Below are 27220 nucleotides of genomic sequence, written 5' to 3'. Positions count from 1 at the left end.
CATGTTTATATTTTTGTTAGCACTGGAAGCACACAAAGAAAGCATAGAAAAAAATCTGGAACAAAATATCCTGGGCAAAATTGACATCCTCAACTTAATACTTGGTAGTACACCAAGTAGAAACAAGAAGAAGCAACTGATCTTAATCACATTCTGTAATGATCATTGAATCTTGCATTTTGGACCATTCTTCCTTTGCCAGTTGCTCCAAGTCTCTCAGATTTGAAGGGTTCTTTCTCCCAACTGCTGATTTTAGACATCTCCACAGGTGCTGTAGGGGATTTAGATCTGGACTCCTTGCTAGTCACTTTAGAACTTTACATTGCTTTGTCTTAAACCATTTATGGGTGCTTTTTTAAGTATGTTTTGGGTCATTGCCCTGCTTTAAGATCCATGACCTCCAGCTGAAATCCAGCTTCTTGACACTAGACCCTATGTTGTGCTCCAGAATGTTTTGGTAGTGTTCAGCTTTCATAATACCACGCACGCACTTCACGAGTACCAATGCCAGAAGGAGCAACTCAACCCCAAAACAGTTTGACTGTAGGGCCTGTGTTTTCTTTGACCGCTTCTTTTTATTTTCTGTAGACAGTCAAATGAGGTGTGTTACATAACTTTTTTTTTTCTTTTAACCTCATCTGTCCAGCGGACATTATTCCAGAAAGACATAGAACATGTATATTGTGCTTTTTGTCCTGGTGGATTCAAAGCGCATGAGCGCAGTTACTTGGGCATGCTCATTAGGCAGTAGCAGTGTTGGGGAATCTTGCCTAAATTCTCCTTACCAAATAGGTGCTGGCGTACTGAATCGATTCAAACCCTGATCTCCTGTGTCAGAGGCTGAGCCCTTAACCAGTACACTACCGAGAAGGATTGTAGCTTCCACAGGCAAGTTTTAGCAAACTCCAACCCTTCTTTGTTATGTTTCTATGTCACAAGTGGAGTCCTCCTAACTTTCCTGGTATAGTGTTACTTTTCATTCAGGGATACTGTGAGTTGACATGGTTGTACCTTGCAGGTCACCTTGAATTTTAGAAGTTCATTGAGGTCCTTTATCCACCATCAATCTTTTACTTTAATCCACAGTGCCAAGGGCTGTAAACTTCTTTACAATGTTGTGAACACAGACATTAAGACATCTGGAAATGGACTTGTAGCCTTGGGATTATCCATGTATTTCCATAATTTTGGTTCTCAAATCCTCAGACAACTGTTTGTCCTTCTTTCTTTTCTGCATGCTCACTGTGGTACACACAGACAACCAAAAACAAAGCATTTGTTATTCAACTAAACATAGTTGAATAAATGCAAGGGTGCCAGTATTTTTGGCCAAGACTGTATCCTCCTGCATATTGTCTATCTCCTTTCAATACAACACTTCATGCTGTTAGGGAGAGGGCTGGGAATCCATGTTTGTACACTGATCACAGTTTATCCCAAATGATCATGAAATATTATTTTGAGAGCATTACCCACTGTCTATAAGTAGGTGTAGATTTCTTTTGTAAAGATCTGTAGCATGTTTTTTTAATCCATTGCAGCATGACCTCAAAAAGTACATTTAAATTAGATTTATTGGCTGTGGCTATTAACCACTTTTCCAACAACTTTTTTTTTAATTATTTTTTTTAATACCATTTGTTCAATAATATATGACAATATGAAATGTGTGTTATGTAAGATGATGGTGAAGAATTATGAGAAAAATACTAAATTACATGTTAGGAATTTCTAATATTTTTTTAACCATGGTATCTCCCAATTAACTTTTATTTTTTACTGGTCTTTGGCATTAGTTACATTAAGCAGTGAATAGACCAGATTGCATTTAATAGAAAGGAAACAAGATTGCAGTTCAATTTTTAATACGTTTAGAAAAATCAATAAATACTAGTGTCTTATGCTGGGAATACACCATACAATTTTCTGTTAGATTCTTCTGTAAAGGGGCCTATACACTGGTCAATTTCAGCCATCGATCGATTCTATAGAATCGGTCGATCGATCAGAAATAGATTCTTTAAATTCGATCAATCTGTGGCCGATTTCGATCAGTTTGATCTATCTGACAGGATAGAAGATCTAGGTCCATCTGCTGCTGGTAGTTGCATTGGTTCTAATGGTCCAATAATGCATTTAGATAGATTTCCAATAGATTTAATTCTGAATTCTATTGGAAATCTGTTCCTAGTGTGTGGCACACATCAGATAGATTCCTGTCAGATTCGTCTTGACAGGCATCTGACAGAAATCTATTTTATGGTCGAATCTGCTGCAAATCAATAAGTGTATTGCCACCTTTAGATTTTTCTGTTAAATTTTCTGTTAGAATGCATAGTTAGATGTTTCTGTAGAGACTGGTCATTATCTCTGGTGCATTGTCCTCTGGTTAACTCCTGCTGAGTAGAACAATGCCTAATTGCTAGGCAGATAGATGGTTAGATAATTTCCAACATGTTGGAATTTATCTATCTGGCAGGTAAATCTAACAGCAAATCTAACAGAAAATGGTATGTGTATTCCCAGCATTAAGCCGCATCTACACGAGTAGATGCGGCCGCGATGCTCCTTATCAATCGAGCCGCTGATGCGGCTCGATTGATAAGATCCGACAGGACGGATCTCCGCACCGCCGATTCCCTGCTCACTCCCCGCGAGGGGACAATGGCAGGGAATCGAGCGGAAGATAAGCGGCGCCAGCGGGGACGAGCGGGCACGAGCGGGGAATCGAATGCGGCGCACGTGGGGACACGGCGGGCACGCGGAAGAGGCGATCCGGCGGCTAATCGAGCCGCCGGATCGCAGCCTCATCTACCCGTGTAGATGAGGCTTTAGATTTACAAGAACACTTTGTTATACTGTTGTAAATAAGGAGGAGCATTTTTCAGCATGTCTGCAGTTTATAAGAAAACATTTTTGCAGACTCCTTTAATTGCTAGGAAACCTTGGTCAGTTCTAACAGTTTTAGCAGCAGCTGCTATAGGTCTTGTCCAAGTTATGTTACATTTAATGGTATGTCTTCCAGAAAGTCCACCCCATTCACACTAGAAAATTCTTCATTGTATCCATTTGACACTATGCACTTTAGCAGTATTGATTTTAAAAGTGCTTTACCAGCTGTGAAATGTAGGTGTTGAGTGCATCCCATGCAAAATCAAAAGCTAATGCAGTAAGGTCAGAGCATCCAAATTAAAATCACAGCTTTCCCAGCTGGTTGTAGATTGAGCATGTTTCTCCTGGCTTGTTTACATATAACAAGGCTTTCAAGTAATGGGTTTAAATTTTGAGCTTTTAGTGTCTGCTTGTGCTGAAAATGACAATGAACTATTGAGATGCAATGCAGACTTTTCAAACAGATAGCAGTTAAGTAATGCAAGGACATGGAGCTTGACACCGAATACCAGAATTGGAAAGTTGGTATTTGGTATGTAATAGTTTTATATGGAAGAAAGGCAATTTTGGGAGCAAGGCAAACCTAGTCCTGGAGAAAATACAAAAGAGAGTCTGAGTTTTTATTGGCATGCAGAAATGCCCCCTTAAAGTCTCTGCAGCCATGCTAAAATGCTGTGTGCGGTGCCTTCTTTGACAGATACCTCTATTCCACTTCATCAATCTATTATATTTATCATTGTGTGTGGTTCAAGCTTCTCATCAGATGACTGGCCTAGTGCATTTTTTAACATTTCCATGTAGTTGAGATGTTTACATGATCTCTATTGAGTTGACCTCATAAGTGTGTGTTTTAGCAATATATCCTATAATTACACTGTTTTCCTCTTTCTGTATTTTCGTACATCTTCTCTAAGAACATAACACTTTGCAATTGCTCTTTCAGTGCAAACCATTACACAGAAAGTGCTGTTTCTCTTCATTCATTATTTCATCCATGCTTTGAGTTGAATCTTTCTCTGTCTCCAGTAATCATGCACTCTCCTCCAGCAGCATGTCTTTAACTATGTGCCTTGGCTTTTAATGGCTTAATGTCTACTGTTTTATCATTACTCCATCACACCTTTTATGAACCCGTGTATTGTATGCTGAAATGACACTAATAGTTAAGAGAAGGCAAATCAATTTGAATTGTCTGCTTTATTTCCAAGTGCCAGTTTAAGTGGGTTTTAAGCTATTGCTGATTGACACATTTTTTTCGTTGATTTCTCTTTCTTGCTCTTGTCCTTTTTATCCTTTTAACTGTTCTAGAAGAAAAAAGAAAGTCTAACTCGTCATTTCAGCTTTATCAAGACAGGACCACAAACCAAAGTAGCTCTGTACCGTCTTGCTTTGCAGGAGAAACACAGCACACTAATGAATATGTGTATTTGTTACTTTATTAAGTATTAAGCATCATATGTTGCCTAAGCACCTTTCTGACAAACGTAATACCATAAATCAGGGCTGCAGAAGAATCAGTTTTGTAAATAGTATTTATTACTTGCCCTATACAGTTACATTCATTCAGGCCATCGGGCCGGGGGTGATTAATGCCAGGAGCAAGGCCATTTTTCAAGGCATGGGTATCGTATGTATGAAAGTGCTTACAATAGTTGAGAAGTCCATGAAATTTAATTGGACTGGACATTTAATCAGTCAAATCTCCCGAGATGTTGTGCATTGCTTTTCTAGTTGTGTGAAAAGCAAATTCCTGAAACTGCTCCTTCCATTGTCTGTAAAGTTCCAAGCCTCCAAAAAAATGGGGTTTTCAATTGTCTCTGATGTTTTCAGTCAGGTATATAAGGCAGTCTGATTACCTCCTGGTGTGGTAGTTGGGTCACTTTGGGACCTATTCATGATTCTTTTAATTGATAACTTGTGGAATACAGTGATAAAAAAAATGAATCTATGAATTTTGAGTGCTATTGTTATACAGTTCCTAAACTAATTTCAGAAGTGCAGACTTCAAACCAACAAATATTGATTCAGGTAAAACGTTCAATGACCAACCCAACGTTTGTTTTGGTTTGATTTCTTTGTTTCTGCTCCACCGCTAACACCAGACCACACTTCACTGATCTAATTTTGTTGTTTGGATTTCATGGAGCTGTCCCTTATGTGTTAATGAAAATTCATTAGCCACTATATTAGTGCCTGATGATTTCTTCATTCGATACAGTGGATTCTTTGAATGTCTTTATAGGTCCAACAAAAACGGTAAACATAAAGTTATTTAAATAGTTTACCATTTCACTGCCCTGTCTTACAATATCAGATCCGTCAGAAATCTGGTTTTATGCTTCTTGTTGGACGAAGAACATTGTATATTATAAGTTTTTAAGGTACAAATTTATTTTTTACAGAAGGATCTAATGAGTTCTATATTGGTAATGCCTGCAAGATGAGATTTAATATATGGTTGGTGGTTTTTAATTGTGCTCTTAACACTGAACGTGTTGAACAATTAGATGAACACTACATTGAAACATGATAAATTTCATTTTGTAATAATTTACTGGTTTTTTTTCTGTTGATAGCTTGTTCTAAGTAATGTAGAACTACATGCTTTATATGTACATAAAATGTGAACATAACAGTCTACATCTCCTAACTGCAGACCTGTGATTCCTAATCAAGCTGTACAATATACTGTGCTGAGCGTTAACACGACTCTAATTTATGTATCAGCGATGATATAAATTGTAGATTGAAGGTTTAACATATACACAATATTTTCATATGTCATCTGCTACAGTTTTTAACTGTTCTTTCTAATGTGACTGTATTTTTAACATGTTAAAAAATCAACATTAATTACTTAAAGACTGAGTCTGTTATTTGGAAAATGTGTATTTTTTTATTTTAATATAAACCCCTTCATTTTTCTGTTTTATTCTCAAATTCCAGCTTTTACGGCTCTCTTGTGGTAAATGTATAAATCATGGGTAGTTTGGGAACCGAGTCAGTGAGCTTTCATATAGTGCTGGTGGATATTGCAACATTTACGTCAGCCTGATCTTAGAACGTACTGGAATGAAGAACAAACTTCCAAAATTACCTGGATGTATCTAAGTACAGATGTAAACACACCGTTAATGCAATTTGGTCCTGTAATAAAGGAAATACTGGTACTTTTTCCTAATAATTGCTAAACCACAAGCTATCATTACTCCTATGGGCCTGATTTACTAAGGTACCCCTAGTGATCCCTGATATTCCTAGTGGGAATGCAATAAAGTATTTCAGAAGACCTGGGATGGATAATTTTTTTCATTTGCATGTATGGTGATAGGTCAAATTGGATCACAGTTCACCTTACTAGTAAATGAAGTTGTGTGATTGCATCTTTCTTGCTGTGGATTCTTGTTTATATCTTTGATCACACAACCACCAATTCATTTATTTTTTAGAAAACCTTACTATGATCTGTGCCGGGTGGGAGAGGTGTATCTTACCCACTTAATATACAGCAATTTATCCAAACCAAATCAGTTTGCTCCTCAAATGATTTGCTTTCTTCCCTATACATCCGATGCTGCTTATACTGGATGCAGAGCATGGCACTGGGAGGAGAGGAGGCATTGAATCATGTAGATAGAACTCATCAGGGTCATGAGTCTCCAACCTTCCCCTAGCCCAGTGCTTTCTAAATCCAGTCTTTGAGGTCCTCACGCATTTTGGCGCAGATCAGCATTGATGGGAATGAATCAGGAAAGTAGAACACCTTTCTCAATTTTGCTGTTCATTCACAACACTGGCATAGATATGGCCCTTAAGGAGTGGTGTTGGACAGCCCTGCCCTAGCCATTCTGTAGCTTCAAGGATCCCTGGAAATTACCGCTTAGGAAGGATATGCTCAGGCACAGTCCCCTTACTACATCACAAATCATTTCAATTAAGTGCTTGGATTCTTAAAGAAAACTTAAGCTTAGTGGATGCTTAAAGTACAACTGAAGTGAGAGGTATATGGAGGCTGTCATATTTATTGCCTTTTAAGCAATAACTGTATCCTGCCGATCCTCTGTCTTTAAAACTTGTAGCCATAGACCCGGAACAAGCATGCAGTAGATCAGGTGTTTGACATTGTTGTCAGATTTGACAAGATTATCTGCATGCTTGTTTCTGGTGTGATTCAGATACTACTTAAGCCGAAGAGATCAGCAGGGTTGCCAGGCAACTGGTATTGGTTAAGAGGGAAATAAATATGGCAGCCTCCATATACCTCTCACTTAAAGGGAACCTTAAATGAACGGCGGGGGGGGGGGGGTGGGGGGGGTAAAGAGTTTCACTTACCTGGGGCTATTACCAGCCCCCTGCAGCAGTTCTGTGCCCTTGGAGCTGCTCTTGAATCCTCCGGTCCCCCGCTGTCACTTAGTTTTGTTTTTGATGACTCACCAGTCGGCCGGCCGCCATGCGTATTATTGGACGCATTCCCTACTGCAATTAGCGCTGTTGCGGACTGCAACACGTACAAAAATACGCGTTGCTGCATATCTACGCGTGCGGAATGCGGCAACTCCGTCACTGAAGGCGGAAGTGTCAGGAAGGTAGAGTGTAGCATGCAGTGCATTGGCGACATAGGTAAGTCAGAGTATGGTGTCACCCAATGGACCTCCTGTGTTTTTTTTTTTTTGTTTTTTTGTACCGAGTGCTCTCATTACAAAGAACAAAAATAGTCCCTTCTCCTGTGCTCCTCGGCAGCCACCTCTTAACATCAGCAGGTAAGTGCAACGGTGGTGTTGGTATTACATATTCCAGCGCTGGGTTTGCAGATGCAAATGTACAAAGGCCCTGCCTGCTGATCCTCTCCCCCAAGTTATTTCTGACTTATCTGGTACCCCAGACAATGCATTTGATTGATCCCCACACCCTCTCTCAAAACTATTACTAGCACCACACCTATTATGCTAGTAATACTGGGAAATCTAATATTTCTAAATCTACTGATTAACATAGAATAGAGGTATTGATTTCCCTGTGCAGGCATTGGCCTCTAAAAGATTAATGGTGACAATGCTAGGATTCTTTAATATTTGGGACAACTCTGTGCACCAAGGTAGGTTTAGATTTGTGGTGCATAATACTAAAGTACATGAACCTACATTGCATGATGTAGGCACTGCATCGCTCCTTTTACCCATACGTTACTGGCCTGCAAGCATCACTGCTCATCATTCCACAGCATCACAGACCAAAACGTATAATTGTAAAAATGTAAACAGAAAAAAACATTGACAATACATAGTAATTTACTAAGAATGCAAAACAGGCTAATTCCAATTATGTGCCGTATTAGCAATACCAATGACCTGCAACAATAAAGAAAATATAAGTTAAAGTGTACTTAAGGTGATCCTCAGGTTAAAAAAGACATACTATAGAGGGTTTTCATGTTGTCTTCCTGTCCCCCGTTGCCAAGTGCAGACCCTCCAAAGAATTTCAATAAGTTTTTGTTGGAATGAAGATTGGGGTTGCACCCCTCTTCAGTTATGAGCGTGGTCATACTGCACGAGTATAGTCAGACCTGTGCAATAGACTGGTGCCTCTTGTGCACCAGCGGCTTCTTGCTGCTGCACGGGTGAAGCTCATTGGTGCAGCACAGCCTGAATGTTCCGGAGGGTCACAGCAGCGGGGACTACACTGGAAACCTCTACAGCTTCCAGAGGTCTACCTGTTTTTCAGCGAATGTCGTTTCTTTTTCCCCAAGGTTTGCCTTGGGTCTCATTTAGGTGCAGATATGAATGACAATGAAGGGCCACCAGTGACAGGCAGATATTAGGTAGTTTCAAGGGGTAAGCAGGTAGCAATTGGTAGATTATAAGGTTGTACTGGTAGGCAGGCAAATTATGGTGACTGGTAGATTCTTCTGACTGACAGGTAGTGATGGGTAGACTCTGCTGAGAAAGTAGAAATAGAGGTTCGCTGCTCAAACCACACAAAACAATTTCAGTAACCACAGAGTCAACCAGCAGCACTCCAATCCCAAAATGGGTGCAAACTTACTTGCGAAGAATAAAGGTAGCGGAATCTCCACCTGGATTTGTGATTTTAGTTATTGCATGGTATCATAGCCACAAAACAGCATAACGTTTCGGCACGAAGGCCTTTGTCAAATGCTTCAGCACCACAAAAGATTATGGGAGTGGAGTCTCTGCAGCAGAGAATTACATCTTCCTGCCAAGCCACATAGTAATCTTCTGCTGTCATCAACCCCAGCAGCGCCACACAAATATTGCCACGGTGCGGAGAGCTACACCATAGCCATTCAGTAAGATATGGGGGGGGGGGAGGGGGGGAGTAAAAGCATGGTCAATACAGGGTACAGAAAATGGGGGGGTTATAAATGTTGAGGCAGCCCAATGGAAAATTCACCCAGCCCAGTCTGCCATTAGCTTGATCAAAATCCTTTTATCTGTAGAGTGTTGGGTAAGGTGTCACCGTATGATAGTAAACCTTGTGCTGTCTGCAACCCTTAAGTGACATGGTTGATCACTAATGGACTATTTTCTGAATTTCTACTAGATAAGTTTACAAGACTGAAAGACAGATTCATATGAATTAAGTATAGTGACACGAAAGGTCTGGTACTATGTTCAATTTCAGTAAAAGAGCTTTAGTTCGTTGGCTCACATGCACTCGAATTCGCTGCACCAGCATGACACATACAGTACATTTCACATACCCGTTCTCTAGTTGTTCAGGCGGTGGGGTGTTGTGGGAGGGACCTGAAACCAATCCGAGTCAAATTGGGGACATGGGATGGTAATTTTTCCTCGGAGACCCATCTTTGCAGGGTGTTTTTATTTTCAGGGGATTTTGGCTTTATTACTCCAGGTAGTACCATTGTTACCGGTTTGGTACAGAGAATAGAACAGAACATTGCAGAGAAATGGAAATTCATTTAAACATTAGAACATATCAGGTTCATTAGGGAGAAGGCTCCAAACTTTCTGTACTCAATTTCCCAATGCCAGGAAAGGAAGTGTAGAGAATGTTCTGACTGGGTCTTAACTGCTGGGGGGTTCTAAAACCAGGCAACGATAATGTCCAATTAAACATAGCAGCCAGCAGGGTGTTGAAAATCTTGCTTTAGCGATTTTATTACCAGACAAGTTCTTTACACCCTTTCCAATTCCCCTTTTCATGCTACTAGGAAGAAATGCTTCCTGTTAGACCATGAGCATTGGCTTAGACCTGCTAGGAACAGGACTAAAGTCCCTAATGCACTTCTTCTGTCACAGTAACCCAGTATATTTAGAAGCTTCCTTTAATTAAAGAGACCCACAGAGCTCCCAGCCAGAGCACTTTCCAACCCGCCGATAATTTGATACCATTGCTTCCTGCTTCTGCATCGCTGCTTTTCTGCCAAACACCCTCAGCACCTTGGCTACCCTTTGCCGTCTCTTTGGTGCTATAGGAGCCCTGTCAAAGCACCTTTGAGCCTCCCATTGCGGCTCCCCATTGGTTTAGTTTATCAGCCAATGAGAATTTTCCCTGCAGAGGATTTTTTCATTGGTCGGTTTATTGGACCAGCCAGTGGCAGGGCGGGGAGTGGTAGCCAAGGCTATGAGCTGTGGGGGTAGTAGCGACGAGGAGTGATGGCTAGAAGGAAATTCTTCTATCAAGATTTAAAGAAAAAAGCAAGAAGTGACACTCTATATCTATTTAATTGGAAGGAAATTGACATCTGGGCTTTCCAGGATTAAGACATAAGCCCCCAGGACCTATCCATCCCCCAACTCCTCCTGGGCATTGGAAGTGGGGAAGAGCCCCTAGTCTATGATAGGAGCAAGGGCTCTCTAGGAGAGGGGTAGACTTTGTCGCACCCCAGAGCTCATCTGTCATCTGATACTCATTGGAACACCTAGAGCTGTGAAGATTCTCTTTCCAGGGCACCAGTATGCGGAGTAGTGCTTTTCAGCGCTGCTGGATTTGGGCGCAGCCGGCGTTAACATAGACCATAATGGGAATCACATCTACAGTGGCGCTCAGTGAGGAACGTCGCGCCATCAGAAGACAGCCAAAGTTGCTTTAAAAAACACAATAATTCGGCCTCCAGCAATCACTGGAAGCCAAATTATATAATTCCCCCACTATCCATGGCGGCCTGGAGGGGGAATAGTAATTAACACGGCCCGGACTTGTGCAGAAGCTGGACCAGCCATATACCGGTGTATCCTGCGCCCAAGTCTACCGGCGCCGATTTCAAATGTATGCCCAGTATGCTATATTACAAGAGAAATCCGCAGAGTGGTGGCAGTGGTCCCAGCTGGTTGGGCAGGTCAGTAAACAATGATGGTGACTCACTGCCAGGAGAGCCTGGAATGCAGCAGCCGATGTCGTGTGAGTTTGTGACTCAAGCCGCGGACGTGAAATGACTGATGGGTGTGCATGCATCTCCCAAGGGAGCGAGGCAGCAGTACCATGATGCTGAAAGACGCCACAACAGCATTGCCCCATTGCCTGACATACAGGAGCAAGGCTCAGGTCAATCGCCTGAGTAATGCTCCTAACACTTGATGTGAAGCTGGCACTCTACAAGCGTTTTGTTTTTTTAAACTCCAAATAGGATATAGCCCATAGACTGTAACGAAAACCTCACAGTTGATTTTACACTACTCTGTGCTTTGTGGATGTATGTGGCTCCTTCAGAGACATTTTTCCTAACTTCCTATTGATGTGCCTATTTGGCAGGAAGTGATGAACGGTGCTGTTCCCAAACAAAACGCAAACCTGAATAAAAGTCTGATGCAAGCCCATCCCCACCTTAGGTAACCCAGAAATAAAAAGTTTTGATAGAGATCCATATAACTCTATGAATTTAGGTTTTGTAAAAGGTAAGAAAAAGAGAGAAGCAGCATTAGTTTGCTTTGGTATGCCCTTGCGTTCATCTATGTCCTTGTTAAGCTATGCACTTAATTTGAAATCATGCTTTCCTGCCACCTGTAAACCTTGCTGTGCTCAGAAAACCTTGGCTGCAGCTAAAAGAAATCTATACCTGCGTTAAAAGCTATATGCTTTCACATGCACATTCATTTAAAAGTGAATAAATGTTTATTTTCTCTTGTTATGAGTTTACTACCTTCTGTACTCAGGTGATGGGTTCAATTAAACATTTTAGCTGTTTCAGACACAGCCAATAAACATTTTTTTTCCTCCATGCTTTCAAATAACCAGCAGTGTTTCTAAAGGGGAGAAAGTTAATTTTCTCCTGCATGCTGTAACCCTTCAATAGTGAAATATGGATTTCTGAAGCCAATAAACTCTGCAGAATGTAAGAAAAGACGCAGGAGATCAGCTCCCATACCCGCTGTATACCTAGGATTGAGCACACTGCAAACAAAGGCTTTCTTCTTCCTAATTTGACTTAAATTAATCACCATGCCTAAGCTCCGATTCTTGTTAGTGTATGAAAGATGTTTTTTTTTATTACTGAAACCAGGAAAATATGTAAACTCTAAAAGGCAAATGTGCACCACATGTGAATATTTGGATCTAGTGTAGCTTCAAAGGCAGACAGGTAGCAAAAGCCTTATGATATATCTGGAGAAGCCTATTTCTTTTACTGATTTGTTTTTTTTTACTCACGAACACAATTCTTGCAAGACTAAAGCACGGGTTGTTTTTCTTTCTAAACTAAAAAATGCAGAAGAAGGCAACAATCTGAACAGGATTGTACTGGGTAGGAGGGCAGTTTGTAATTAACAGTCCAAAGCTTGCTGCCATTTTTCCATGTCACATGTGTGTAGCCATGCCAATTACACAGCTAATTTTATGCGAGTCCTGGCCATGTCTGACCCCCACCTCCGATTCCTATGCACACACCATTGTATACACATCAAGACAGAAGAATGATAATTATAATGAAACACACAAAATAATGTGGTTTCCTACAGATGATGAACAAAGAGGTTTTGATCTAAGTATTTTTTTTAAAAGCTTATTTATTTCATTAAATTATTTTTTCACCCGAACTTTTTTTTTTTTTTTTTTTTTTTTTTAAACCTTCATGGTAAATTGGTTAAGTGTTACCCTGTTGACCTATTTCCCTGTGGGGTGGCAGATATAAGGGGGGCAAGGAAGGGTGAATTTTAAAGGGGGGGTTCCATATTCTACAGGAGTTCCCATACCACCACCTTCTTTGCACTGGATACAGACTGGTGACCGCGCTCATGGATGCATTCGCTTGCAAACCTACAGGGGCAATGCACAGCCCCTCTGGACTAAATACACGCCCTGAATGCAAAGCAGATGCAAATTGTGTTCTAATTCCAGGGCGTGTATTTAGTCCAGAGGGGCTGTGCATTGCCCGTGTAGGTTTGCAAGCGAATGCAAACCTACAGGGGCTGCACTGGAAATGTTGTGTTTGTATTGCTAGATTGGCGTTCGGTCTTCCCCAAGGGGCTCCGTCACAGCCGTGGGAAAGTCTAGTAAGCATAATTTGTGCACATATCTCTGAAGCTAACACCCCCCTTTGCCTGAAGTGAAGCTAGGTATGTATTTTAGTCCAGTGGTCATTGGAGCTCTGCATATTGTGGCAGATAATTCATTCAGGTATAGGTTCACCCCTCACTGAAGTTATGTTCCCCCATTTTTTGTGCCTGCCATGAGTGTTGGTGTGTATTTTAGTCCAGGAGTATTGGAGCTCTGCACATCTTATACTATTAAAACATTCAGGTATGAGTTTTTGAAAGTGCTGCCATTCCCTTTTTCTTTGCACTGGAGGTGAGGAAGAGCTACTTGTCCTTAACATTAATACAAAGGTACTTAGCAGATAAAGGCAAGGAGTGTGTTAGGATATTCTGTTCCCCCTTTTTCTAATAAATCATGTGAGCTGGCATTGCTTAGGAGGTAGAATAAAATAAGTCATGCCACAGTAGCCGCAGTACTTTAACCACTTCCGGGTTTCTAGTCCATTGGATGATCTGTGCTGCGGGGGCTCTTCAGCCCGCAGCACAGATCAGAAGGCAGGCAGGGCGATCAGACTTCCCCCCCCCCCTTTTCCCCCCTTAGGGGGATGTCCTGCTGGGGGGTCTGATCGCCGCCGCACTGCTGTGCCTAGTGGGGGAGGGGGGCTCCTCAAAGCCCCCCTCCGCAGCGTTATTCCTCCCTCTGCCTCCTTCCCTCCCTCCCCTCTCCATTATGGGCTGCGCAGGACGGAAATCCGTCCTGCGCTGCCTCAGATAGGCTTCAGCCTATCAGATGCCGGCGATCCCCGGCCAATCAGAGAGGCCGGGGATCGCCGATCTCCTCTACGGCGCTGCTGCGCAGCAGCGCCGTATGTATGTAGTGTTTACATTTACCCTGCGAGCTGTTGTACTGGTCCAAGCCCTATCTCATAAAGCCTTATCAATCCCTGCCATGTACTGATGAGGACCAAAAGTCCAAAACAGGCTGTCTACATGTGGGTTTGATATGGCTGTGTAAAATTTAAAGCTTTAGGCTTGCTATACACCAGCGGCACTGGATGCTTGCTTGGCTTACCAAGGGCGAAAAGGGATAATTTGCATATCCAGTAGTAGTGCATTGTGGGTAACCATAAATGTTCACTTATAGCTAAATTATTGAATATATAAAGTCAGCGCAGGTCTATAGTAATACAGCTTTCATCATTTTTTGGTATACAGGATCTTCGAACAAAAGGGTAAAGAAGCAAGGCTTACCAGATTCCAACAACCCACATTATAAGGTTGTAAACGAGTTTGATAGGTGGTCCGCAGAACTTTCAAATGGTGTCGTTTCACCAGCGATGTTGCACACTACAGATTCCTCCGGAATATAGTAGATATCCTGAGATCGCAGAGACTCACCAAAGGGGAGTCCAGTAGGATAGTGACATGAAAGAGATGTACGGCACATCTAAGTGTAAACCGTCTTTATTACATAACAAGTAAAACAATTAAAAACCAGGGTAAAGGAAAACTCACATACGGGGCCCGTGCACTGGGAACCCCGAAAAAGTAGCGCGCATAAAATGGCCAATAGAAGACCTCAAATAAAATGGTGTCGCCTGGCGACAGGCGGCACCATTTTATTTGAGGTCTTCTATTGACCATTTTATGCGCGCTACTTTTTCGGGGTTCCCAGTGCACGGGCCCCGTATGTGAGTTTTCCTTTATCCTGGTTTTTAATTGTTTTACTTGTTATGTAATAAAGACGGTTTACACTTAGATGTGCCGTACATCTCTTTCATGTCACTATCCTACTGGACTCCCCTTTGGTGAGTCTCTGCGATCTCAGGATATCTACTATATTCCGGAGGAATCTGTAGTGTGCAACATCGCTGGTGAAACGACACCATTTGAAAGTTCTGCGGACCACCTATCAAACTCGTTTACAACCTTATAATGTGGGTTGTTGGAATCTGGTAAGCCTTGCTTCTTTACCCTTTTGTTCGAAGATCCTGTATACCAAAAAATGATGAAAGCTGTATTACTATAGACCTGCGCTGACTTTATATATTCATTGCTTGTGTGGACTTTTGGACATTGTCCTTCTCGGCTGCGGTCGCCTTCTGCCTTGGCGCTGACACTTGTTTTTTATTTTTATAGCTAAATTATTGCAGATTTCCTTCTGTTTTAAGAAGGCAAATGCACCAAGCTCAACTTGAAAAAAGAACTGAAAATAATGCACTAAGAGTGTTTATACAAATAATATATATAAACTGTGTATATATATATATGAAAAGTTGATGATTCATGATTGTCCGTCATTCTAATTTTACAGCTTTTCCAGTTCCTGCCTAATGGGTGTGATTTATTAAATACAGATATATGGTTTCGCTTTATTCTTGCTGAATATCCATTCGTGTACAGAGAAGTTTGTTTACTGTCAGAATTCCTTGACTGGCTTTAAATGTGCTCAGCTTTGCTTCTCATCATTATCCATCAATTTGAGCTAATAATACCTGGTAAGTTATTGACCTAAAAGAGGCATACAGCAATTGAAGCACTTCCATCCTGCATAATTGTTCTGTGTAGTGAAGATAAGATAAACATGACAGCTAGGGAACTTATGTAAAGAAAAATACAATGGCTATGCCAGTGTTTCTACCATGACAGCTTCGCTTTAATAGTAAACATGTTTGTATGCTTTACATTTCATCTGCTGACAATGCAAAAGTGATAATACATGCGTGGGCTTAGAAAATGTATCTCAACAATAATCAAGATGGTATTTTTAAAATAGCATTTGTGCACCTGTAACCTCCCTGTTTCTAAACTCCACATCAAACACTTAACACCAGTTTTCCTAGCCTATATGTTACACCACCTATTGTGCTTGTTCTTACTGTCACTCACAGTCCTCTAACAAGTGTCGCTGGGAAACCAGACCCGCTGACTAAGAAAATACACAGCGAGGTCTTAACTGACCCTCATTAAGTTGATAGCTGACAACTTGGCAGCAGTACATTTTCTTTCTTTTTACTTATCCTATTCTTTGTAGAGAACCTGTCACTGTTTTATTTTGTGTTTCTGCAAGCTAGTGTTCAAACCACATAAGTAGAAACTCGCACATTTCAGTGGAAAGCAATTTTGTGTATGACCAGTGTTGGAATCCTCTTGTAATTAGTGCTTGTTACCTCTGCCTATATACCATCAATAGGTAACTTGCACAAGCTTCCCATAAGAGAAAAATGGTGTTGAGGAATATGTCACACTAGCTATTAGAGGTCTACTGTCGAGGTCTTGTGTATTGAATGTATAATTATTTAATTTACTATTGAGTGCCGGAATCTTGGCATTATGTCATTTTCAGCCTTAAAATAGTGCATCTGGGTTTATTAAATGTGGGACAGATAAAATTCATATTATATAACAGTCACTAAGTGGGGTAGTCCATTAAGGTTTGCTGTACATTGCTATTGTACAGCAACATCAAGATGGATGCTGAGGCTGCTGTGGGCCTCTGTGCTAATATTATTCTCTGCATGATTACATAAATCTGCATTTTCTTGGACATCTGAATATCAAACAGCAACCCTATATAAAAAAAAACTGAACTGCTTATATCCATTGCTTTAAGTTCTTTAAGTGACACTGTAACAACATAAAGTAAAATGTACAATATTCAGGATCAGGCCCGGCCTACCCATGACTCCAAGTGAGGCGTCTTCCTCAGGCAGTGGAAGTCTGGGGGGGCGGCGCCGTGAGAACAGCTGGAGGGGGTAGCAGCCATGAAGTGGTGGCAACAGGCACAGCGGTTGGGGTGGTTGGACCCCCCTCACCTAGGTCCCCTCCATCCGCACTCACCTTCGAGATAGTACGGCAGCGGGTGCGGGAAGAATTACCTCTTCCTTCCGCATTCCAGGAATCGGAAGGCTGCACACATGCGTGTTACAGTTCTCCATCTTTAATGCCGTACACTAGTGGCTGTGCCCACGGCTCGGCTCCACTTCCAGGCTACCTATACTGGGGCAACTATACTATCTATTATACTGGGGCCACTATACTACCTATACTGGGGCAGCTACCTATACTGGGGGAAACTATACTAACTACCTACAAACAAGGAACGAAGGAGGCACTGAATTGACGTATATAAACGTTAGTTTATCTAAATCGTTGCAGAACACGACATGTTTTGGGGTTTCCTCCTTCCTCAGGTGTACAAACAACGACACACAGCAACCTTATACAGGGAGTGCAGAATTTAGGCAAATGAGTATTTTGACCACATCATCCTCTTTATGCATGTTGTCTTACTCCAAGCTGTATAGGCTCGAAAGCCTACTACCAATTGAGCATATTAGGTGATGTGCATCTCTGTAATGAGAAGGGGTGTGGTCTAATGACATCAACACCCTATATCAGGTGTGCATAATTATTAGGCAACTTCCTTTCCTTTGGAAAAATGGGTCAAAAGAAGGACTTGACAGGCTCAGAAAAGTCAAAAATAGTGAGCTATCTTGCAGAGGGATGCAGCACTCTTAAAATTGCAAAGCTTCTGAAGCGTGATCAGCGAACAATCAAGCGTTTCATTCAAAATAGTCAACAGGGTCGCAAGAAGTGTGTGGAAAAACCAAGGCGCAAAATAACTACCCATGAACCGAGAAAAGTCAAGCGTGCAGCTGCCAAGATGCCACTTGCCACCAGTTTGGCCATATTTCAGAGCTGCAACATCACTGGAGTGCCCAAAAGCACAAGGTGTGCAATACTCAGAGACATGGCCAAGGTAAGAAAGGCTGAAGGAAGACCACCACTGAACAAGACACACAAGCTGATACGTCAAGACATGGGCCAAGAAATATCTCAAGACTGATGTTTCTAAGGTTTTATGGACTGATGAAATGAGAGTGAGTCTTGATGGGCTAGATGGATGGGCCCGTGGCTGGATTGGTAAAGGGCAGAGAGCTCCAGTCCGACTCAGACTCCAGCAAGGTGGAGGTGAAGTACTGGTTTGGGCTGGTATCATCAAAGATGAGCTTGTGGGGCCTTTTCGGGTTGAGGATGGAGTCGAGCTCAACTCAAAGTCCTACTGCCAGTTTCTGGAAGACACCTTCTTCAAGCAATGGTACAGGAAGAAGTTTGCATCCTTCAAGAAAAACATGATTTTCATGCAGGACAATGCTCCATCACACGCGTCCAAGTACGCCACAGCGTGGCTGGCAAGAAAGGGTATAAAAGATGAAAAACTAATGACATGGCCTCCTTGTTCACCAGATCTAAACCCCATTGAGAACCTGTGGTCCATCATAAAATGTGAGATTTACAAGGAGGGAAAACAGTACACCTCTCTGAACAGTGTCTGGGAGGCTGTGGTTGCTGCTGCACGCAATGTTGATGGTGAAACGATCAAAACACTGACAGAATCCATGGATGGCAGGCTTTTGAGTGTCCTTGCAAAGAAAGGTGGCTATATTGGTCACTGATTTGTTTTTGTTTTGTTTTTGAATGTCAGAAATGTATATTTGTGAATGTTGAGATGTTATATTGGTTTCACTGGTAAAAATAAATAATTGAAATGGGTATATATTTGTTTTTTGTTAAGTTGCCTAATAATTATGCACAGTACATATATATATATATATATATATATATATATATATATATATATATATATATATATATATATATATATATATATATATATATATATATAAAATAAGCTTTTTTGCAGGTTGATAATGTATGTTTTTAAAGGACTTACGAGGCGAAATAGTCCAAAAAAGTTAAATACCTGTATGAAATATCAATGCACAGAGGGCGCCGTCCGCGCCCTCCGTGCCGTTCCGCCGGGTCTCCGCATCTCAATGTGCCCCCCCGGCCGGTCCCGACCTCAGAGCCCGGGTCGGGCTCTCCTTCTTCCACTAAGATGGCCGCCGGAGATGGCCGCGGCTGCGCAGTCCGCATATGCGCAAGTGCGGCTGCGCAGCTCTAGGGCCTCCCCCCCCGATCCACGCTATAGGCCGTCTCCTGTTGCGTGGATCGGGGGGAAGGCCCTAGAGCTGCGCAGCCGCGGCCAGCTCAAGACGGACATCTTAGTGGAGGAAGGAGAGCCCGACCCGGGCTGTGGGGTCGGGACCACCCGGGGGGGCACATTGAGATGCGGGGACCCGGCAGAACAGCACGGAGGGCGCGGACGGGGCCCTCCATGCATTGATATTTCATACAGGTATTTAACTTTTTGGGGCAATTTCGCCTCGTAAGTCCTTTAAAAACATACATTATCAACCTGCAACAAAGCTTATTTTTTATATTTATATAACCTGTAGAAATGACCTGTATACACCAAGGCTTATTCATTAAAAAACAATTTTCTTATTCATCTTTCCCTTAACCACTTTGTCCTCCTTGACGTATAAAAACATCGAGGACAGGCGCGCTCCCGCGGCCGATCGCGCGCGTGCACGCGCACTCCCGGCCGCGGATTCGGTAGCCACGGAATCAATGTATCGGGCTATGGAGCCCGATCACTGATTCCTCTCCCCCGCTGAAAAAGCGTCAGCTTCTCTCGGAAGCTTCGCTCTTTCTGAAGCTGTGTCCCTCTAACCGTACATTGTACGCTTAGAGTGACGTCATGTAAACAAACTCGAGATTGCCATCTTGTGGCCAAAAAGTAAAACTACAAGTAAAAGTAAAAAAAATTACAATACACAAATATTTCCCCAAATAAAACACTTTTATATCCCACCCTCCCAAAAATGCCCACATAAAATGTTTAATAAAAAAAAAAAAAAACATTGCTCGGATGCATAAGCTGAAAACGACTGAGATGTTAAGTGGTTAAGAAACATGTTAGTGGGTTATTGCTATTTAGACCCTTGGGGGTGACCGTTCCCATTTCAAAGATCCAAAATGCCTCACGCTGCAGAAGTCTCTTCTCCCAATCTCCACCCCTTTTTGGTTTCTTAACTTGCTCAATAACAACCCCTCTAATCTAGTTGGCTCTGATTGTTTTCTATACAATGGATTGCCACAGGCTTTAGTATAGTCCAAACTCTCGTTTTTTTTCTTTTGCTTTCCAAGCCACCCTTATGTCACTCCGGTGGCGTTGAAAGCGCTTTTTAGAAGCATTCGTCGTTTGCCCTATATATGCAAAGCCACATGGGCACTTCAACATATAAACACAATGATCTGTATTGCAATTAAAGTACCCATTCATCATGTACTTTTTTCCACTGTTGGGATTTTAGAACGCAGGTCCCATCATAATGGAGTCACACACATTACAGTTGTGGCATTTGTAGCAGTCCTTCTTAGTAGAAAGGACAAATTCCTTTTTATATTTATGTTCCGGATCTGCCTGCACCAACAGGCCCCTCAAATTTGAGCCTGTTCTGTAAGCAAACATGGGTTTCTCCTTTATCTCTGGTGCCAATGTGTGATCCTCCTGTAATATATCAATGTTCTAAATTGTCGCCTGTTTCACTAAATCAGAACCCTCATTGTATGTCTGCACAAATGGTATTCTCTTGTTATTATTACTCTTCATAGTATCTCTGGGTCCTCCTAAAACATTTCTATGGCCCTTTTTTTGCTTTTAACAGTACTGTTTCAGGGTACCCCCTTTCACGAAACCTACTTTCCATCTCTATGATGTTCTCATCACACATTTCTGTATCATTACATATCCTCAAAACCCTCAGGAATTGGGATATGGGCAAACCTTCTTTCAGATGTCTTGGATGTGCACTATCGTAATGTAAAAGGGTATTCCTATCTGTAGGTTTACGGTACAAGGTTGTTGTTAGTATGCCACCAGATTTAACCACCAGAACATCCAAGAAAGGTATTTGGATGCTTGAGACTTCAGGAGTAAATACAATGCCAGTGAATATGCTATTCAAGTATGCGACAAATTCCTTAAAGTCCTGTTCAGTACCCCTCCAGATTAAAAAGATGTCGTCACAGCCATAATAGGAGGACCCTCCCCCTTCGGTCAGCTGACCATGGTTAAGTTCAGTCCATCATTAACCCCTCAGGGTAAGTCCAATAAATCTTCCTGGGAACTACATATCAAAGATGTCTACCCACATAAACACCTTTTGAAAAGATAAGTGTCAGCATACAACCAGTAATATTACTGTACACAATCTGCATGATCCAAAAATGCCAAAACAAGGACCAGGGGGCCGTTTTGCACCCTTTCTCTTGCCACCTACCGTAGATGAATTCTCATCAGGACCTAGAAGGAAAGTAAAACTGCATATTCGTTACAAGAAACATTTCAGACTGTACATCTTATTCATACTCCTCGGGTTTAGTTTCAAAAACTTTTTTATTAAGTAACAACAAAGTCATAAGGAAACATATAAAACCATAAAATAGTAAAGGATAACATAATCACATGTTACACATAGTTGAGGATAGCAATACCAGAATTAACAGTTTCCAGACATGCGGAGAGAAAAAATAATCATAGAAAAGGATGGGCTGGGACACTCCAAATGACACATAATATCTATTACAACATGATGTCATAGCGATGTTTAAAAAAAATGCGTAGCAGGAAAAGGCTGGTGGAATCATCTGACATTAGGGTTAACCAGTCGAGATCCCAGCTCATGTAGTTGAAAGGTCTGGAGTCGATAACTATGTGATATGCATACCAGGACATAGTAAAACCAATAGTTTTAACAATAAAAAATTACACTGCTCATATAGGGACTCAGGATTTTTTATCGATAGGGTACTGCTCAGGAGTAGAAGGGATTATAACACCTGTAAAGGGCTCTGGACCCCAGGGGGTGGGCTCAGCTGAATCCAGAGGTGCCAAATTTTTTCAAAATGGTGAGTCCTGTCCCAGAGATTGGCTTTGATCTTCTCGTTTATCATGGTGGTGTGGGTGCGGGTGAGTATGCATTGAAAAGACAGGGTCTGCTTGAACCACTGCGAAGCAATGTAGGTTTTGGTGGCATTCATGATGAACTGTATGAATTTGTGCTAGGAGTGCGGCATCTTTTCAGGTTGTAAGCCCAGGAGGCATATAGCTGGGTCAATTCGTAGGTGGAGTGAGAGCGTTGAGTTGATTTTGTGTATCACTCTCCTCCATAACTTAGCCACAATGGGACAGGACCACCATATGTGGTAAATTGAACCTGTAATGGTACAACCTCTAAAGCATAAAGCAGATCTATCTGGGTTACTCCTCGGGTTTATAGTATCTAATCTTCTCATCCATCTTGCCTCTTTTTGGAGTAGCAGCCGATCCCTATCTCCTCCTCTGCTCAATGGTGGGACGTGGTCTAGCACCATCCATCTCAGCTGCGACACCCCATGACCATTGGCAAAAAAAAAATGTTTACCAACAGGGGTGTGGCTTCCTGGTTTGGCTGGGTCAAACTCACAAATCGAGCCCTTATGCTCCTGAATCCTTGACTTGACCTCTATCCCGGTTTTACCCACATAGAGAAGCCCACGGGGGCATTTCAATGCATACATTGCAAATGGACTATTGCATGTATACAATGACCGTATCTTGATCTTTTCTCCACTATACAGGTGTCGTATATGGTCCCCTTTAATGATGGAACTGCAGCAGTTGCAACTTAAGCATGGAAATGTACCCCTCCTTTGTGCGAGTTTACTCATCTGTACACATCTATCTACCAGATCCACCTTGGTAACCACATTTTTAATCATCCTACCTCTTTTGTAGGAAAACAATGGAGGTTCTTTTAAACACATCACCATATGTGGCGTCCTGCTGCAATACCAGCCAGTACTTAATAACCACTTGTCTGATGAGGCCTGATTGCTTGCAGTAGGTCTGCAAAAATAAATGGGTGAAGGTGTATACCGCTACACTCCGGCAAGGGACAGAGCTGGACCTGGGCGGCCTGAGCCAATACTGGAACTGGAAAAAGGAAACGAGTAGGTCCGCTTCAATGTCTCCAAAGTTTATTCAGGACTTATCCCATACAGGCGAACATGCACAATGCTGACATGTTTCGGACCTATCGTGGTCCTTAATCATAGCCAATCATAGCCATAGGTCTGCAAAAATGGTATACGCTTCAGACATCTGTCCTTGCCCGTTTTAGTTGCCAACAGGTTCTCCCTTGCCACACTGCCCCCCTCATCCTTGACCTTCATCAACATGCTCTGGTCGTATCCTTTTGCTGTGAACTTGGAAACAAGCTTATCCGCCTCTTCCTGATATCCTTGTTCAGTCGACGCTATGCACCTTGCCCTAAGGAACTGTCCCTTTGATGAAGGTCAAGGATGAGGTGGGCAGAGTGGCAAGGGAGAACCTGTTGGCAGCTGAAACGGGCAAGGACAGGTGTCAAAGCTTCTCTATGTGGGTAAAACCAGGAAAGAGGTCAAGTCAAGGATTCAGGAGCATAAGGGCTCGATTCGTGGGTTTGACCCAGCCAAACCAGGGAGCCACACCCCTGTTGGTAAACATTTTTTTGCCAATGGTCATGGGGTGTCGCAGCTGAGATGGATGGTGCTAGACCACGTCCCACCATTGAGCAGAGGAGGAGATAGGGATCGGCTGCTACTCCAAAAAGAGGCAAGATGGATGAGAAGATTAGATACTATAAACCTGAGGGGTATGAATGAGATGTACAGTCTGAAATGTTTCTGGCAACTAATATGCAGTTTTCCTTCTAGGTCCTGATGATAATTCATCTGCGGTGGGTGGCAAGAAAAAGGGTGTAAAACGGTCGACTGTGTTTTGGCAAATTTTTGCATCATGCTGATTGTGTACAGTAATATTACTGGATGTATGCTGACACTTATGTTTTGAAAAGGTGTTTATGTGGGTAGACATCTTTGATATGTAGTGCCCAGGAAGAATTATTGGACTTACCCTGAGGGGTTAATGATGGACTGAACTTCAGTATGGTCAGCTGTCCGAGGGGGGTGGGTCCTCCTATTATGGGTGTGGTGCACTGTGTTATATAAGGTTGCTGTGTGTCGTTGTTGTTTGTACACCTGAGGAAGGGGAAAACCCCGAAACATGTCGTGTTCTGCAACAATTTAGATAAACTAACATTTATATACGCCAATTGAGTGCCTCCTTCGTTCCTTGTTTGTGTGAATCTTCGAGTGGAGTGGTGACCCACAGAGGGAAAGCGCACCGGCGAACCAGGTGTGTGAAGCCTGGGCAGAGTGATCACTCTAGGATACATTGTGCTGTATACTAGCTACCTATACTGGGGCAAATTACTACCTATACTGGGAGCAACAATATTGCCTACCTATAGTGGGGGGCAACTATACTAGCTACCTATACTGGGGCAACTATACTGGCTACCTACACTGGGGGCAACTATACCTGGCTACCTACTTGCCTATACTGAGGGTGAAAATATCACCCTCAGTATAGGCATCCTGTTCAGGATACCCAATTTTAAATTAGACATCCTGGTTTCAGCACCAGAAACACTTCTAATATGTATATATGGCTGTATGTCGGTATGTAGGGCCCCCCAATGATCTTTTAGCCCAGGCTATGATGTTACAGCATTCTGTGTCAGGCAAGGCATTTTTGCTGAAAGCGGTATGCCCGATATAACATTGGGCATGCCGCTCAGAAGGTTTTGTGCTGCATAGGAGTATCCCAGTATAAATTAAATAGGTGGGGGGGTTCAGGTACATGTAGGCAGCAGTAGGGAAGCTAATATATGTGCCCCCCGATCCCCTCTGATCCAGCCGCTATATACATACCAAGCTTTTTTCCAGCGATGGCTGCAGCCTCTCTGCAGTCCGCACAGCTCCAGTATTCTCCCTTTGGGGAGGATCAGGACTGACGTGTAGACTACCTAGCCTATACTGGGGACACCTGTACCTTACTAGCCTATACTGGGGAGACCTGTACCTACCTAGCCTATTCTGTGCGACACCTGTACCTACGTAGCCTATACTGGGGGACACCTGTACCCAGTGGCGTAGCTAAGGAGCTGTGGGCCCCAATGCAAGTTTTACATTGGGGCCCTCTATACATAATAATTGATACGGCGCACCAAAACCTGCCAAGCGCAACTACAGTGTCAGGGGTGCAAGAAGGGAATGGGGAACAGCTTGTTAATGGTCACCACAATTCAAAGTATCTATAGAAGTGATTATTATCAGCACAGGACCAATAGAGAGCTAATACTGTAGCTGAAGGAGGGTCACTCAGGGCCCCTCTGGCCCAAGGGCCCCGATGCGGTCGCAACCTCTGCACCCCCTATTGCTACACCCCTGCCTGTGCCTACCTAGCCTATACTGGACTCTATTAGAGAGAGATTTGTCTCTTGGTCAAATCTTCTTATCTCTAGATATATGGCCACCTTTACATTCGTGTTAGTGCAGGTTGAGCAGCTGCAGCTTGAAAGTATAAATGATCAGAGATTTTGGGGAGTAATTTTGAAATTTACTTTAGATTTTGTGTTTCAAGCTGTTATTATACTCAGAATACTAGACCCTTGCTTGACACATTTTGGTAAGTTACAGGAAAAAAGGTTATACAAATTAATTGGATCACTTCTTGCACAGAAATCCAGGAAAAAAAAACGAAACTGAAGAGGTTAAAGGAAACCTAAAGTCACAAAAAAAGCAGTTTAGCTCACCAGGGGCCTCTACCAGCCCCCTGAAGCTGCCCTGTGCCCGTGCTGTTAGGGAATGATCCTCTGCTTCCCTGAGCCAGTAAGATTGATTTTTACTTTTAAAGAACTTTTATTTTCTCGGTTCATAGTGAAAAATACACAGTGTAGCATTATTTCAGAATCAAATATCTTCACCATAAATTGTGGCAAGAACGTAATTTAATTTTTGTGATAAACAGTAAAAATAGCCAAACAAGATTGTGTTTTTTTTATCTACAGTAGCACATTTAATTTTTAAATTGGAATTGGTAAAACTGAGAAATGTTTTTTTTTCTATTTTTTTTCCTCTTTTTCCTTTTAAAATGCGAAAAAACTAAAATAGAAAACAAAATTATTTGAGGGAAAAAAATGCCATACAATGAAAGCCTAGTTAGTCTTAAAAAAAAAAATGTATAATTTAGGTGTCATAAGTAGGGATAACGTTCTTGCTGATTAAATAGGAACATAGCTGAAATGTCAAAACTGCTCTGGTCCATAAGGGGGAAACAAGGTCTGGATGAAAACTGAAAAGTGGTTAAACAAAACCAGTTGCCTGGCAGTCCTGCTGATGTTTTTGGCTGCAGTAGCGTCTGAATCGCACACCGGAACCAAGCATGCAACTAGTCCAGTCAGACTTCAGTCAAAAACACCTAAATTATATGCTTGTCTAGGGCCTATGGCTAAAAGCATAGAGGCAGAGGATGAGCAGGACAGACAGTTAATTTACATTGTAAATATCTCAGTGTCCGTATCCTTTTCAGCTCAGGTGTGCTTTACGCATAGCATAGAAATGGAAAGATGACCAGATTATGGAGCCAGAAATGTAAGGTATGGCCATTGCACAGATTAGCAGTGCATGTTGTCATTCCTCAGTGATCTTCAGTAGAAATCCACTGTTTTGGTGCCTGTTAGTGAAATTTAAAGGGACTCCGAGCTCTAAATATAAACAAACTTGGTACTCACCTGGGGCTTTCTGCAGCCCACCGTAGGTCGGGAGGTCCCCCGGCATGGTCCTGGCTCCTCTCCCGGTCCCTCCGCCGCATACCGCACCGCCGACACCCGGGCCGGGTGTCGGGCTCCCACTTCCTGAACTGGGACACTCTTCGCATTACGCCAGCCGCTGCGCGTCATCACGGTGGCCGGCGTGACAGTACTGCACATGCACGATTTAACTGCGCATGCGCAGTACTGTCACGCCGGCCGCCGTGATGACGCGCAGCGGCCGGCGTAATGACAAAGAGCGTCCCTCCAGACTTACAGTGGGCTGCAGAA

The 27220-nt window shown here is 42.4% G+C and overlaps 1 protein-coding gene across 8 annotated transcripts in view; it reads left to right on the top strand.

Moving 5' to 3' along the window:
• The window catches only part of USP6NL (USP6 N-terminal like), a 402543-nt gene that overhangs the window by 200590 nt on the left and 174733 nt on the right, over positions 1 to 27220 (top strand). Inside the window, exon 15 of one of the 8 annotated variants that reach the window (XM_068276068.1) lies at positions 5839 to 5884. The exons of the other annotated variants lie outside the window; for them this stretch is intronic. Coding sequence (XP_068132169.1) covers positions 5839 to 5869 — 31 coding nt within the window. The 3' untranslated portion in view covers positions 5870 to 5884. Of the gene's footprint in view, positions 1 to 5838; positions 5885 to 27220 lie in introns of those variants that run through there. 8 annotated transcript variants of the gene reach the window in all.

The sequence above is a fragment of the Hyperolius riggenbachi genome, chromosome 3 (genome assembly GCF_040937935.1).
Source record: "Hyperolius riggenbachi isolate aHypRig1 chromosome 3, aHypRig1.pri, whole genome shotgun sequence".
Lineage (NCBI taxonomy): Eukaryota > Metazoa > Chordata > Amphibia > Anura > Hyperoliidae > Hyperolius > Hyperolius riggenbachi.
Note: the sequence above shows the minus strand (reverse complement) of the source record. Positions and strands in the feature narration are given on the sequence as shown.